The following is a 14,177-nucleotide window of genomic DNA, read 5'->3' on the forward strand; positions in this document are numbered from 1 at the left end:
TCTCTGCAATAAGCTACATCACATACATTTGAATTGATAACGGCTTCATTTTCATGAAGATTAAACATGACAATGCATTAGAAAGAGAGAAATACTGTAATTATAACAATACATTTTTTTAATTCTCCAATCTTTTTCCCTGTCCTCTTGTGCTCATCTATCTATCGACTGCCATACTGTCCCTGTCTGATCATTTTGTAAACTATTATATTCTGTGTGTATGTATGTATGTATGTGTGTGTGTGTGTGTGTATATATATATATATATATATATATATATATATATATATATATATTTATTTATTTATTTTGATGCAGGGACAACCAGTAGGTAATTGAGCAGCAGAAAGTCCAAAATGGTTTGAATTTAAGTAAAATTATCACTTTTATAAATTCATAAAGTTAAAATAATAAATGCCACTTAATACCTAACTTTATTTCTGCTAACAGTTAGCTGTTCATCCTCACAGCTGGTATTAAAGTTGTATTGATTGGGTGAAGTGGGTTTTAAATGGATGCCCTTGCAACCCAATGCTATGGCCCCTCGGTGCCTTGCCTGTCGATGTGTTATTGATCACTCTAAGGTGGTGCTGTTCACATCGCTGGGTAGGCGAGCAAGTCATGACCCACTTGCTGAAATGACCCTCTTAGTCCACTGAACTTGAAAATACATGGCTATATGATGGGGGCCTTAGACATAAATATTCAATAATAAACTCACCTGTCTCTCTTCATCTACCTCTACTTCTTTTCCCCCACTACCATTCATGTCAGGCGTATCGTGCATTACACTTTTAAGCTTGTGGGATGATTGACAGACTCGGGAAACTTCTACTTTGCAGGTGACGGTGTGATACGAGAATGTATCAACCAGTAAATCTTGTACTTTTCTTCTGGCATAAAGGGAGATTTGGTTATGGCACAACATGTGAATGCCCTATTGTTCCAGTTGAAATGGAGTGTTATGTTGTAAGTGATCCTGAACCCTAAACTAGTCAAATTCAGTACTTTAAAAAAGTCATTAAAAAAATCCTCTGATTTGAACCCAATTGAAATGGATGATTCACTTAATACATTTAAAATCCATTTAATCAATTTTAAACTTAATCAAGTTTTAAATACCTAAAGTGTGGGGTTCTGAAGGATTTAGCAAAACAGCTGTATGACAACCATTATTTATTGTCTTTTCCTACAGTTGCACAGTACCCAAGGAGCTTCTGCTGAAGACTAAGCAGCACGGCTTCTCAGACCGGCAGGTCGGTCAGATACTGGGCTCGAGTGAGAAAGAAGCCAGAAAGCTGAGGCTCACTCACAGCATCAGACCCTGGGTCAAACAGGTGAGCATCACTGCGCTGCTTCTAAGAGCCTCCACTGTAGTTTAGACAATAAGAATGAACTTTATTTGTATAGCAGCTTTCATACAATAAATAAATGCAGCAGAAAGTGCTTTACCATAAAGAAACATTGACATACAATGAATCTAAAAAAAGGAATGGAATGTCAGAGTTCATGTAAAATAAGATGTACCTGGGCTTCTGAGGCCAGGAGCTAACAAAGACCCTTCCAATTTCCCGACTGACACAAAGTCACTACAGCTCTCCATTACACCAAATTAGCATTTTTCATCCATCAGATAGAGTGAGATAACACACCCTGCCTGATCAATACGTAGACATGTACACAAACCGGTTTCCCTTTGCCACAGAAGTAAATGAGGGAACTATGAAAATACATAGGAGGCATAGAGGTTAAAGCGATCGACTGTCTTTCCACTTCAAACAGTATTAAAGTCTTTTGGTCAGCGGTTAATTCTTGATTCACGGGTCAAACCATGAAAAACTCAGAGGAAATAATATTAACACAATTAGGCCTGAAATAATAACATATGCATCATTTCATCTCTTTATTTTTTTATCCACAATTCATCAAAACTATTGCTTTAAATATTATTTATTTTGAATATTTTGTAACACTACGGCTATATACATCACAAGTGATGGTCCTGCATTTAAACATTTACTAAACTGAATATATAGAAGAATTAGTGGTTATATTTACCAAAAGTATTGCAAATCAATCTACTTATTATGTGAAATTGCTCCTTTCAGAGCGTTAAACTTTGGTCTCAGTCTCCAGATCATTACAAAGCAGCATTGTGGCCTGACAGCATGAAGGTTTTGGGTCTTGGTTGATTGAGGTCTTTCTATGTTGAGTTTGGATGTGATAGTAATATTTACTGTAAACCTGATCATCACTGTATGATTGTAGGGGTGTGATTAGCTTCTTTCTTTCCCCATTTGAACCTTTCTTTTATCTCCTCAGATTGACACCTTGGCAGCAGAGTATCCAGCCATGACCAACTACCTGTATTGTACCTATAACGGTCAGGTATGGGCTCTACATATGATGACATTATGATGTACATTATTTAGACAATCCAAATGTGTCTCATTGAAAATATAATTTGCTGTACAACAATTCTAACATATACATTTGTTATGAAAATTATTAGTAAAAATAGTTGTAAAATGGGTGTTTTTGCTTTGCTATAGAATTATTGATGTCCCCCAGAGTGAATCGCGAACCATGTTTTTGTCATCTAATCCAACAGGAGAATGATCTGGACTTTAAAGACCAGGGTATTATGGTTCTTGGTTGTGGGCCCTATCACATTGGTGAGCTCAACAACAAGCTTTCCAACCATTTTCATGCCGTTAGTTACAAGTTTAGCTGATCATATTAATATGCAGTTTATTTGTTTGTTTATTTGTTCGTCGCCTGTTTGATCCAACAGGGAGCAGTGTTGAGTTCGACTGGTGTGCGGTGTCGAGCATCAGAGCTTTGAGACAGATGGGTAAGAAGACGGTGGTGGTGAACCACAACCCTGAGACGGTCAGCACCGACTTTGACGAATGTGACCGCCTTTACTTTGAGGAGTTAACCCTGGAACGCATCCTTGACATCGCCGAACAGGAGGTTAGGACACAAATGCAAACATGCCATTTCTAACTTCACAGAATTCAATCAAAATATACAAATTACCGATATGCCTCTTCATATTTTTTATCATAGAATATAATGTTGTATTGGTAGGTGATATAACTATTTAACTCTCCACTGAAAACCCCAACACTACAACTACCATTGCTGTACCACCTGATATTATCAATGTTCAATGATCTACACCCACTTACATTGTCCTGTTCTGGGTTGCTGGGCTTATCCCAGCATGCATTAGGAGAGTTGCAGGGCACTCTGGATAGGTCTCCGATCTATCAAAAGGTTATATCAGTGCGAAAAAAACGACTTGTATATTCATGTGTATTGAGTGGAATCTGGTTGAAATATTGCATTGAAATCAATGTAAGACCTCCCCTAGGCAGAGTAGTATAATGATCAATTACAGAATGCATGTATAATAAACAAAACCGATCATGTATTCGGACGTAGGAAACACTAGTCAAATTTAAATTAAAAAAAATCAATATTTGCCAATTATCTCTGTCGAATAAATAGATGGGTCTAGACCAGGGGTCAGCAACCTTTTGTATCCAAAGAGCCATTTTGACCTTTTTCCACCAAAACAAAATTGTCTGGAGCCGCAAAAAATATTTGATATCACAGCTTCTGAAGTTTTATATATAGTCATATTATATATACAAAAAACTATAGTTTGTTGTATTTATGAAATTATAGAACAAGAATAAATACATTTTTTTACATTGTATTGCTATTTTACCTGTTTATAACTATCAAACAAAAAATAGTCATGTGTCAGCTACATTAAGGTTAATTAAAAACACAACTATACAGACCTTCAGGTCTATCTATATTTGTGGCTCATGTGGTAGAGTGTTTACCCTGTAACTGCAAGCTAGCAGGTTTGATACCTGTCCTCTTCAGTGAGTTTTACATTTTAAACGCATATCTTTTGCTACGTTTACACTGAGCGTCCTCCTCACTAGAGCGCCGCAAACGGAGGACGGATCCGTTTTTACTAACGGACGCCTCAGTGTCTCATGAGCTGACACAGAACCAGCAGCAGTAGTGGAGTTTGGAGACGTGATCCACTTCCTGAAAGTATATCTACTTTACTCAGTTTGCTGCAGCAGTTGAGGAATCGCTCTTCTGCACTCATCTGCGCGGGAGGGCGGGGCTCTGAATCACGAGTAGCCAGCTGCAGGGGCGGAGGCTTGACAGCGACGTGATGCACATTTTAGTGAAAGAAATATTTAAACATTTATTTTTATTTTCAGTGACACAATATCACCTAAAACTCCAAGATAAGAGGAATTCTCTTTAAAAGTTTTTCCACTGGGCAAAAAAGAAAGAAAGTTGTCTTTCTTTTTTTTTCTTCTTTTTTTTTCTTCTTTTTTTTGTCAAAGCCTCAGGGAGCCGCAACAGACGGGCTAAAGAGCCGCATGCAGCTCCGGAGCCGCAGGTTGCCGACCCCTGATCTAGACTCACAGCATGCATGCACATACAACTTTCTGACTTGTTTTGAAATACGGCTCAAGAGTAATTATTTACTATAAAATGTAGAAATAAAACTTCAGACTGTGACTTATCATCGAGTTTCCCCAGAGTAAACATCCACAGTGCTTGTAAAATAATTTAAATAAAAAACCCTTTATGTTGATTAATCTTGATATATAAATGTGTATGTAAACTCAAACTGGTTTAAGCATGCATCTCTTTTCTACCTTACCCTCCAGGATGTTCTTGGCAAATTAAAAGCAGCCAAACAAAACCCCTCTCACTTTCTGTCTCACAGAAATTGGGACAACTCTGAATGAGTCCTAATTGGGACACTTATTAAGTACTTATATCTGCTCACCTAAGAGCTAAGGTCTATGTAGTTTCAGGTGATTATTATTATATTTTTGTAATGGGTTTTCAAGGTTTGCTGACCTCTCTGTAACTCTCAGTACACATGATTGTGCTCTCTGAATAGCTTTATGGATACATATATTCTTAGGTGGTCATTCCAAATCAATGTGAGGCTTTTGGGTTGTTTTTGGGTTGTTTTATGAGGTTTATTTATTTACAAAAACTGTGGCACAGCCTCCTGCATATTTAACAAGAATCCATATCACAATACAGATTTCTAACAAAATTACTAATTGTAGTGATTGTAATTTTAGTTATATGAAACTTGGCATTAGCCTACCAAGATGAATATTGAAATTTTTTTTAATTAAGTGGGGATTTCACATGCATGGCAATGCTTGATATGTTATCATGCCTATAAGTATATGGAATTCCCATCTTCTTGCCCAAAGCTAGTATAAACTTAGTATGCATGGGCCAAAGCTGCTCAAGGGCATGAATAGCTGCTATTTCCCTTGATATTTTCTATGTATATGTTTGTTGATATCCGTTTGTTTATGTTGTGTTGTGTATTTGCGTACTTATATCCAGTGACTTTCCCTTGCAGAGGAATTGTGATCCACTTAAAGTCACGACGGGGTCAGTGTGTGATTAAGTGTTTGTTTGTTCAGGGGGATAGCATTACCATCAATCCATCTCTCACAGCTACAGTCCCCTCTTGCTTTCTGTGTATATGCGTGTGATAAATACGGCATTAGAGCATAGAGATAAACCCTGGACACGAGCAGGAGAGCAGGTCCATGAATAATGAAGAGATGCAACCTGGCATTGCCATGGAAACAGCATCCCCCCTGGATCAACTAGACAGGAAAAGGGGCTGCATGCTGTTATTAAAGGAACACACACACACACACACACACACACACACACACACACACACACACACACACACACTGTCCCTAGTGATGACTAAGCTCATAGAATGACCAAGATCAACATATTTCGTTTGTCTCATATTGTGTGATCAGTGGCCAGAATAATTGGAAACGGCCGCAAGTTTTACACAGTTAATTGTGGCTGATGGGCCTTCAGAGGTTCAAGACTTGACAGAGTATCTTTGCTTCTCTTGTCCTTTTATCCTCCTTCGGTTCCTCCACATCTTATTCTTCTATTCCACAAAATGTTTTATCCTCTTTTTTTTATCTCACACCTCTCCCCTCCAGGGTGTCTCTGGCAGCATTGTGTCAGTCGGAGGCCAGATCCCCAACAACCTTGCTGTACCATTGCATCTCAATGGGGTGAAGATTCTCGGGACGAGCCCCATGCAGATTGACCGAGCTGAGGAACGCTCCGTCTTCTCAAGTATACTCGATGACCTCGGGGTGAACCAAGCCCCATGGAGGGCCCTCAGCTCCCTGGTGAGAAATATATAAATAATGGAAAGCATATTGTAGCACGCTGTATTGTGATATGCCTTGTGACCATATGCTGAGAAAGAAGAAATTGTTCCTGTCCAAGAAACGTGAGTATCATAGTATGTCATAGTCTTGTTCGACGATAATACTCCAGTAAGCTGAGTTCAGTTACTTTGACCGAAAAAAAACCTGTAAAAGGATGACTTCCCTGTGTCAGGGTTTCCACCAGAACAAGAGTTGGCAGAGGAGTTAAGCTCAGGGTGTTTGGAGAAAGTTAGCTCAGACAAATGAGGTTTCCCTACATGGGAAGATATTACCATGTAGGTCATTCTTATTTTAAAATTTCGATTTAAGTACATTAAGATACTTTCAGTCTATATTTGCATTTTACAGAGAGAAAAAAACGTTTTTGTCACATGTTATGCAAAGGAGTTCCAGTCAAACTAAATATATATCCGCAGTATATTGAACCACCAAGAATACAATCGTTCTAAACCGTCTCCCGAAGCCATCAACATGTTAAAGTTTGGATTTTATCAAATACATCTTGTGTTCCCAACACTGTTTCTCGGTGCATGTTTTGGAGCATAAAAGTTGTGTTTTTCTGGTTTATTATATTCTTTTTATTCATATATTTAACCACTCCACATCCACACTAAACACACATACTGTTATCTTCAGCTACAGCCCTACAGCATCACACATTTCCCAATAGGCAAACTTGCATGATTATTGGTAGAACTTTCTTCTGCATTAGGGCACTGTGCCCCCAACGTACTGGCTTGTCTAGCATTTTTCTTGTGTTTGGCCCTCTCAACCAGCTGTCGGCTGCATCAGAATGAAGCAACTGGCAGGCCCCTCTGTGGAACACGTGGAGCACTGAATTGTGTCAGCCGTCAGAGCTGAAATATGTCTCTTCAATTACCAGTGTATTCAGTTACCACTGAGGAGCGATTATCCGTTACAAACAGATAAAGTTCTGTGTCTCTCCAGAGTCTACCTACATATTCTATTTCCCTGCCGAGCTTGAAGAAACAGTTTGTTTTTTATTGGGCTGAAATAACTCCAGTAGAGCCGTGGGGAGATTGTTCTCTGGGAGGCTGTTTTGTGTTTGTTAATGGTATCCCACCTGGCGAATGAACAGTGGATAATGATCGCAAGAAACGGGCTAGACCTGCGAGATGGATGAGAGAGAAAGAGCGATGATGAAAATGATGATGATGATGAGAAGAAGAAGAAGGTCTCTCTCACTGCTAGACTCCTTCCACGGCTCGTACTCTTTCTTCTCTCATTCCTTATGTGAAGTGAATGGAAGAAAAGAAAATCTAAAGCGAGTTGACTTGAAGCCCCACTTTCTGGCTGTTATTGGAGCACTTTTTCTCTCTCTTTTACTCTTTTGATTAGTCCTGTTCTTGGCTGACATGGGAGTACACCTTTCATTCTTGAAGCCTTTAAACTGTGTGTGGTTTAATTTAAATGGGACTTGCTGTAGAGCAACACACACACACCCTTGATTTGATATTGATTCTTTGTTTTGAGTCTCAAGTGGCTCTAATCATACAATGTTCGAACATTATATGAATTCCTTCATGATAAATACACAGTTACATAAACATTGGAAAACCAAACAAAGCTCAGGTTAAATATGGGACGGGATGGAGCTTTCCAGGCCATAGATCAACCAAATTGGTGTCTTTATTTATTTGTTTCTAGCCTGTTATTTTACTAAATGCTTTTAGTTTTTTCATGAATAACTTTTTTCTGTTGAACAAGAGATTGTTTACTATTACTTTTTTTTAGATGTTATTTATTTTATTTATTATTATTTGTGCCTTCAATCAAATGTGATTACATTTCAAACAGTTGGAACGTCTTCTATATTTGTCATGCATTTCCTAGACATATTTATATTTGAGTAAATCCAAATGACAAATAAGGCTGATGACATCTGCTGTGCTTTTCTCTCCCTTCAACAGGAAGATGCCATTACTTTCGCCAACCAAGTGGGCTACCCCTGCCTGCTCCGCCCCTCTTATGTTCTCAGGTAGGTTTAAAGACATGTCAGCCAGCATACTTAGCATTTGCAGTAGATTCGGCTACCATACATGTATCAGTAGGCTCCTAATCAGGAATGAAGTGGCTGACTCTGACCTTATTTTAGCTTTCAATTCAAATTTGGTATGAAATGCAATTTTTAGCCAATACAGAGTATTAAGAAATACACAGAAGAAAACAGTGTACGTTTGGTTGGCTGAGTTATGTAAGAAAAACAATCAATTGACTCTTAATAGCTAATTCACAGACGTATTGCTAACTGAGTAAAATACAATTTTAGTTATGATTATTAATGAACTTGACTACAATTACAGCCCATTCAATCTTGTAGTGACACTGTTGTCCAGCAGATGTCGTGATGAGACCCTGTATTCAGAAGGGCTTTGGCACTGAGCAGAAACTTGTGTTTAAGAGGAGTTTTGGACTTTATTTTACATACAAGCCGTAAAGTTGTTTTGAAACTGATTCTGTCTGTGCTTTGATACGCACTAAGTGTCATGCACTAGGTCACATTAAACCAAATTTCAAAGTAATTTAATTCAGCAAAATGATAGCTGCCGGTATTTAAGTCTCCCACTTGATCTCAATGTTGCAAGAATAATGCCATTGGTAATATAGAGTTTATTAGTAACACATATTAGTTATCTTTTGCAATTTAAATATCTCACCCTACTGTTTATTGACCTCTGTTGAAGACTGTTGTTTATAAAGATGAGCCTCTCCTCTCAGCATTAGCGTAGGGTGAACTCCCTCTGATCCTCTCCCATCCCCAAAGCGTTTTCACTCTTCCCACTTGACATACTTGTTAATGGTTTTTGAATGTTCTTCTCAGCCTCGGTACATATGCACAAAATCGCACATTTTCACACCAAACACTCTTTGCACATTCATGCTCTCATATTCTTGTAACCATAAAATATAAAATGCGCACACACCAAAACAAAGTTTGAAGTATTGGTAATTATGACTCAAACATATGCACGCCAAATCTTATGATCTACATCTTATTTGCATACTTTAATCTATCATGCCTTTTGGTTCACTAAAATTATTTGTATATCATATGAAGTATTTTTGCTGTGAACTGCCGACACTGCTATTTATGGCTGTAGAATGATATGCACAAGCAATCGGACAGTTTTCAAACGAGTTTCTAGTTTTGACATTTTGTCTAAGTGACTTCTTTATAAGTAATCGTGTTTCCAAAATGTCTATCCGTAGCGTAAATATTTTTAAAGTGACACATTTCTTCACTGTTTACAAGTCCTAAGGGAAATTCAAATGCACAGTATTTCTGAGGAATTGCGAGAAATGTTCCAATCTGACCTTATCAATAAACCCAAGCATGAAACGGCCTCACTCACTTCCATCAAGTGACTCGTTTTTTTTAGAATGATCGTACCTGTTGAATTTTCCTTATCACTGGGGATCTTTTAGGTTTTCGGTATGTGTAGGGGGTTGAATTGGAAACAGAATTTGGTGGTGAACAAATGTGTTTAGACAGACCAAAAAATGACTTTCTAAAAAATGGCTGTAGCAATGCAAGCATAAACCAAACTATTACTCTTAAATGTTTCCCTTTGTTTGCCGACCACAGAGATAAAACAATTGCTCAGTCTATTTGAACTTAAAGTAATTATTGTTCTCAACTCAAGGGATTTCCAAATGTCCTGACTTGTCACTGTCCATTGGCCTGAAAATATAAATGTGATCATTTTGAGGTAAACAAAATGAACTTTGTTATATTCCGTTAACACTAATACCATCACCACAACCATCAACTCCACAAGCACCTTCTCTAATACTGTTAAAATCCTATAAGTGGGATGGACAGAGAAAAAACAGTTTTCTGTCTAATAATTATATTTTTATAGAGTGCTAACTCATTTTTGTCAAGGATCAGCAACTGGGCCAACATAAAAACTTTATTTTAATCTTCATAATAGCAATATCTAAAAATATGTTATGATCAAATTTATTTGAAAATTCAGAGAACAGTCGTATAGAAACTAGGTGGCATCGAGGAGCCAAGCATATGCATGAATGTAAATGAAAAATGAATCTTCAATCAGCATTAATTTTAGGGGTTGGACACAAGTCAGCCTCTGAGCAACAGACAGTTAAGGAATAAAGATCTGACCCAAGCCTGTGGCCTTTCTCTCTCCTGTTTCTATCACCTCCTCCTTTTCAAACGGGAGGAAAGCCCAGCGAGCAGTCTGAAATCAAAAACAACAACAACCACAACAAAACTAGCCTGAATCTATTGTTTTTTAATGACTAAGTTCTGAACTCGTTTTCAAGAGCCTGGAGTGCTTTTCGACCTAAATAGCTGTTCTCTCTCTCTCTCTCTCTCTCCTCCTTCTCTCTCTCTCTCATTCCTTAATTTGACTGCTTCTAGACCTTGTTCCCGATGGTAATAGTGATGCAACGGAGAAATAATGAGTGTTTTGAACGATAATTTGAAGCTTGTATGTTCTCCTGTTTGCTTCCTTCTCTTCCTCTCCTGTGGCCTATTGTTTTCTCTCCCTCACTCTTATTTCCACTCTCTCTCCTGCTTGCATCTCACCAGTGGCTCTGCAATGAATGTTGTGTATGGAGAAGAGGAGATGAAACGCTTCTTGGAGGAGGCCACTCAGGTGTCCCAGGTGAGAGCAGCGTTAACTCTGCGTGAGCATGTCCACACATGTGAGAGAGACCTCTTGACATTAGCTCTTAGGAGAAGGGATAGCTCTCTGTCTCTCACGCACACACGCACATGCACTCTGAGGCTCTCTTTCTCGTGTTGGATTCTCCCTCAGCTTTCAATTAACTGATGCTACCAGCTGTCGTGTCTGTTGGATCGTATAATGTGTGCGTCTCTACTTCACTGAACCCCCTGGTGGCTTTGGGGGACCCAACCCCTCCAAGGGCCCCTGCCTGGGACTAGAGGCAAAGCACCAACACAAGCCTGTTAAAGGGATAGTTGACCCCAAGATCAAAAGATACATATTTTTCCTCTTACCTGTCAGTGGTTGTTATCAATCTACATTGCTCCTACATGATACTGCTCACAACAAGTTCTTTCAAATGTGTTTTTGTGGTGATTTAAGCACCACAATCTCAGTGCTATTTAGTCCCATTATATTCGAGAGAAGGCTAGCATCTGCGTGAGCATGTCCCCACATTGATATTGGTTGATATTTCCAAAACTAGTCAACTCACACCAAACAATCTAGGTTTATAAATAGCACAGCAAGTGCCTGCAGGACAAGTGCCTGCCCTGGAGTTGCTTTGCCAGGCCTGTGCTGCAGCCACTTTCACTGATTGACAAACAATTAAAGGCAATTAAAACATTTAAACGTTTGAAACAATAAATGTTGTTAAAATTAATTGGTTGCTAAAGCTGAGCAGAAAATATGTTTCTGTAATAATGTGAACACACTCAAATTAAAAGTGTACTTGCAGTCTTGGCTTCATTTTAAATCCAGTCAAACTAAAATCTTACTAACTGCAATACACCCAGAAGGCATACCCTTGTTAAGAGTTTTTTATTTCCTTTTATTATTGATAGAATAACCATCCCGCTGTCTTTCCTCCAGGAGCATCCCGTGGTCATCACCAAGTTCATCTGCGGTGCCAGGGAGGTCGAGGTGGATGCTGTCGCCAGAGATGGCAAGGTGAGATATTACTGACTGTTCTGTCCAGTTACATGAGCTTTTGGGTCTCCCTAATGTCAGTGTTGCCATCCTGTGTATGTGAAGAAGCCTTGCCAATGCAGGTTCAATTTACCACATGTGCCAGTTTTATTATTTTCTGCCTGCGCCAGGAGATCATTTCAAAAAGGGAGTTTAGTTTTATTTACAATATGACTCGTTAGGAGAGTATATCTTCTAAATAATGTAAAATAAGGTTGCAGTGTGTAGCAGCCTGGAAAACAAAAATCTGTAGTCTGCTTTTATTCATATTGACGCCTTTTTTGGCCATATTTTCATTTATAACAGTATTATTGCTATTTATCTCTGTCGCCTGGCATTTTTCAGTCCTCCATTATGTTTCAGTTTAAACGGAGAGGTAGGACAGATATTGAGCCCAGTAGATGAATAAAGTGGTATAATCTCATTCATCTTCGGTGAATAGACCTTACAGCACAGACATATCGGATTTGGAGAATGGAATACATTAAAGCCAAAATGCAAGGAAAGTGGTGATACTATATATATATATATATATTTATTTATTTAATATCAGTTTAGGGTATATTGAAATTGTTCTTGTTCAACAAACTGTTTTCATATCTGATTGACATGCAACACAGATTCGTCATTTTCTTTGGCTTTATTTTAAATATATACTTCTGCTCTGTGTTGCTCCATTTAAAATGCACTATACATATTGTCAACTTAATTTACTCCACAGAATTCTTAGAACATTTCAAATACTCCATAGTAGAATGTAATATCATACAATTCAGAAAGTATTATTTATAGTATATCATAATATTATCCAGTATAGTATGTGTACTAGACACTAGAAGGTTCTATTTATATGAATATGTTGATGGGGTAATGTTTTTCCACACCCAACTTAAATCTCTGTTAAAACGTGAATGTACAAGCATTATTTTGTGACGTCACAACCAGAACGGCAGCCAATCATGATCCAGTACGCATCTAACACAAGTGTGATGTTGAAACGTAAAGCCTCCAGGTCACAAACACCAAGTGTGCCCTTTTTTAGTGAAATAGGAGATGTCTTGTAGCCAGCAGTTAAACTTTTGAAATGAATAATATTTGCATATTAATAGATTCTCAATTTTTCAATGTGGAGTAGGAGTCTGTGAATTTTTAACACGGTAATATTCTTTTTTTTTTTTTTTTGGAAAAACATATTGGGCTTTATTTCTAAGCCCACTATTCAAACGTCTCATGTCTGGAGGGGTCTTCAAAAAAATCTGCATGTACTTCTTTCACACATAGTATTGAGTGTTAAATGTAAATCCACTGGTTGCTCAGTATAAAGAGGCACACGCGTATCTTTATTTACACATTCTGTTTCTCTTTTTCTAGAGATAATCAGCAAAATAAATTCATGTGTGTAGGGGGATACAGGAAAATAAATTTAAAAAAATTTGATTTGAACTTGACGCCTCGGACACTTGGGACCTCAAAGACTGATGCATTCAAATTTGACATGATCAGTCCCTTAACAGTAAGAGGGTTTTGAAAACAAATGTAACTATACCGGTAATTGTGAGCATTGTAAGTTGCGAGAGCCACCTAGGTACTTGTCCTTAATGGCCCGTTTGTTTTTCTATTGTTTAGGCTGTGAGTCATTTCAAGGGTGTTATTTGGAACGTGGGCAATCCAGTTGTATGGTAGATTTTCTCTCTACTTACCCTGAATAGAGCCCCTTCTTTATCTTTTGTATCAGATTAACGAGCTGTACATTCATTGAATACCAAAAAGGCCTGATTATTCTCTCACTGTGTGTGTGTGTGTGTGTGTGTGTGTGTGTGTGTGTGTGTGTGTGTGTGGAGTCAGAGATAATACGTATTAATTACAGGCCCTATCTGAAGAGCTAATGAATGCTGTGGTTAGCAGCCGTTTAAATGAGCTAATGACACGGCAGTTCATTAACAGACAGGCGCGCAGAGTTGCTTGGTGATACAAATCTCCTTTCCTGTGGGTGAAATGTTGGAAGTTATTCTTTTGACACGCATATCCGCGTACATTGTTTCTTACAAAATATACAGATCCTTTGTCCTGAGCAGAATTTTTTTTCTGCCATGACTACATTATTATATTTAAGTGCTCAACTCAACACTCAGTTTTTTTTATCTGGCTCACGATGTGTTGACAGTGACACTGCATTTTAGTATACTATTTTGCACCGTGCCAT

The 14,177-nt window shown here is 38.1% G+C and overlaps 1 protein-coding gene across 1 annotated transcript in view; it reads left to right on the forward strand.

Moving 5' to 3' along the window:
* The window catches only part of cps1 (carbamoyl-phosphate synthase 1, mitochondrial), a gene marked incomplete at its 5' end in the record, with an annotated part of 52,282 nt that overhangs the window by 23,208 nt on the left and 14,897 nt on the right, over positions 1–14,177 (forward strand). Inside the window, 8 exons of the mRNA XM_079231299.1 lie at positions 1,196–1,337; positions 2,323–2,388; positions 2,612–2,675; positions 2,795–2,976; positions 6,054–6,248; positions 8,222–8,289; positions 10,870–10,945; positions 11,879–11,956. Coding sequence (XP_079087425.1) covers positions 1,196–1,337; positions 2,323–2,388; positions 2,612–2,675; positions 2,795–2,976; positions 6,054–6,248; positions 8,222–8,289; positions 10,870–10,945; positions 11,879–11,956 — 871 coding nt within the window. The remainder of the gene's footprint in view (positions 1–1,195; positions 1,338–2,322; positions 2,389–2,611; positions 2,676–2,794; positions 2,977–6,053; positions 6,249–8,221; positions 8,290–10,869; positions 10,946–11,878; positions 11,957–14,177) is intronic.

Source organism: Taurulus bubalis (genome assembly GCF_910589615.1).
Source record: "Taurulus bubalis genome assembly, chromosome: 15".
Classification (NCBI taxonomy): domain Eukaryota; kingdom Metazoa; phylum Chordata; class Actinopteri; order Perciformes; family Cottidae; genus Taurulus; species Taurulus bubalis.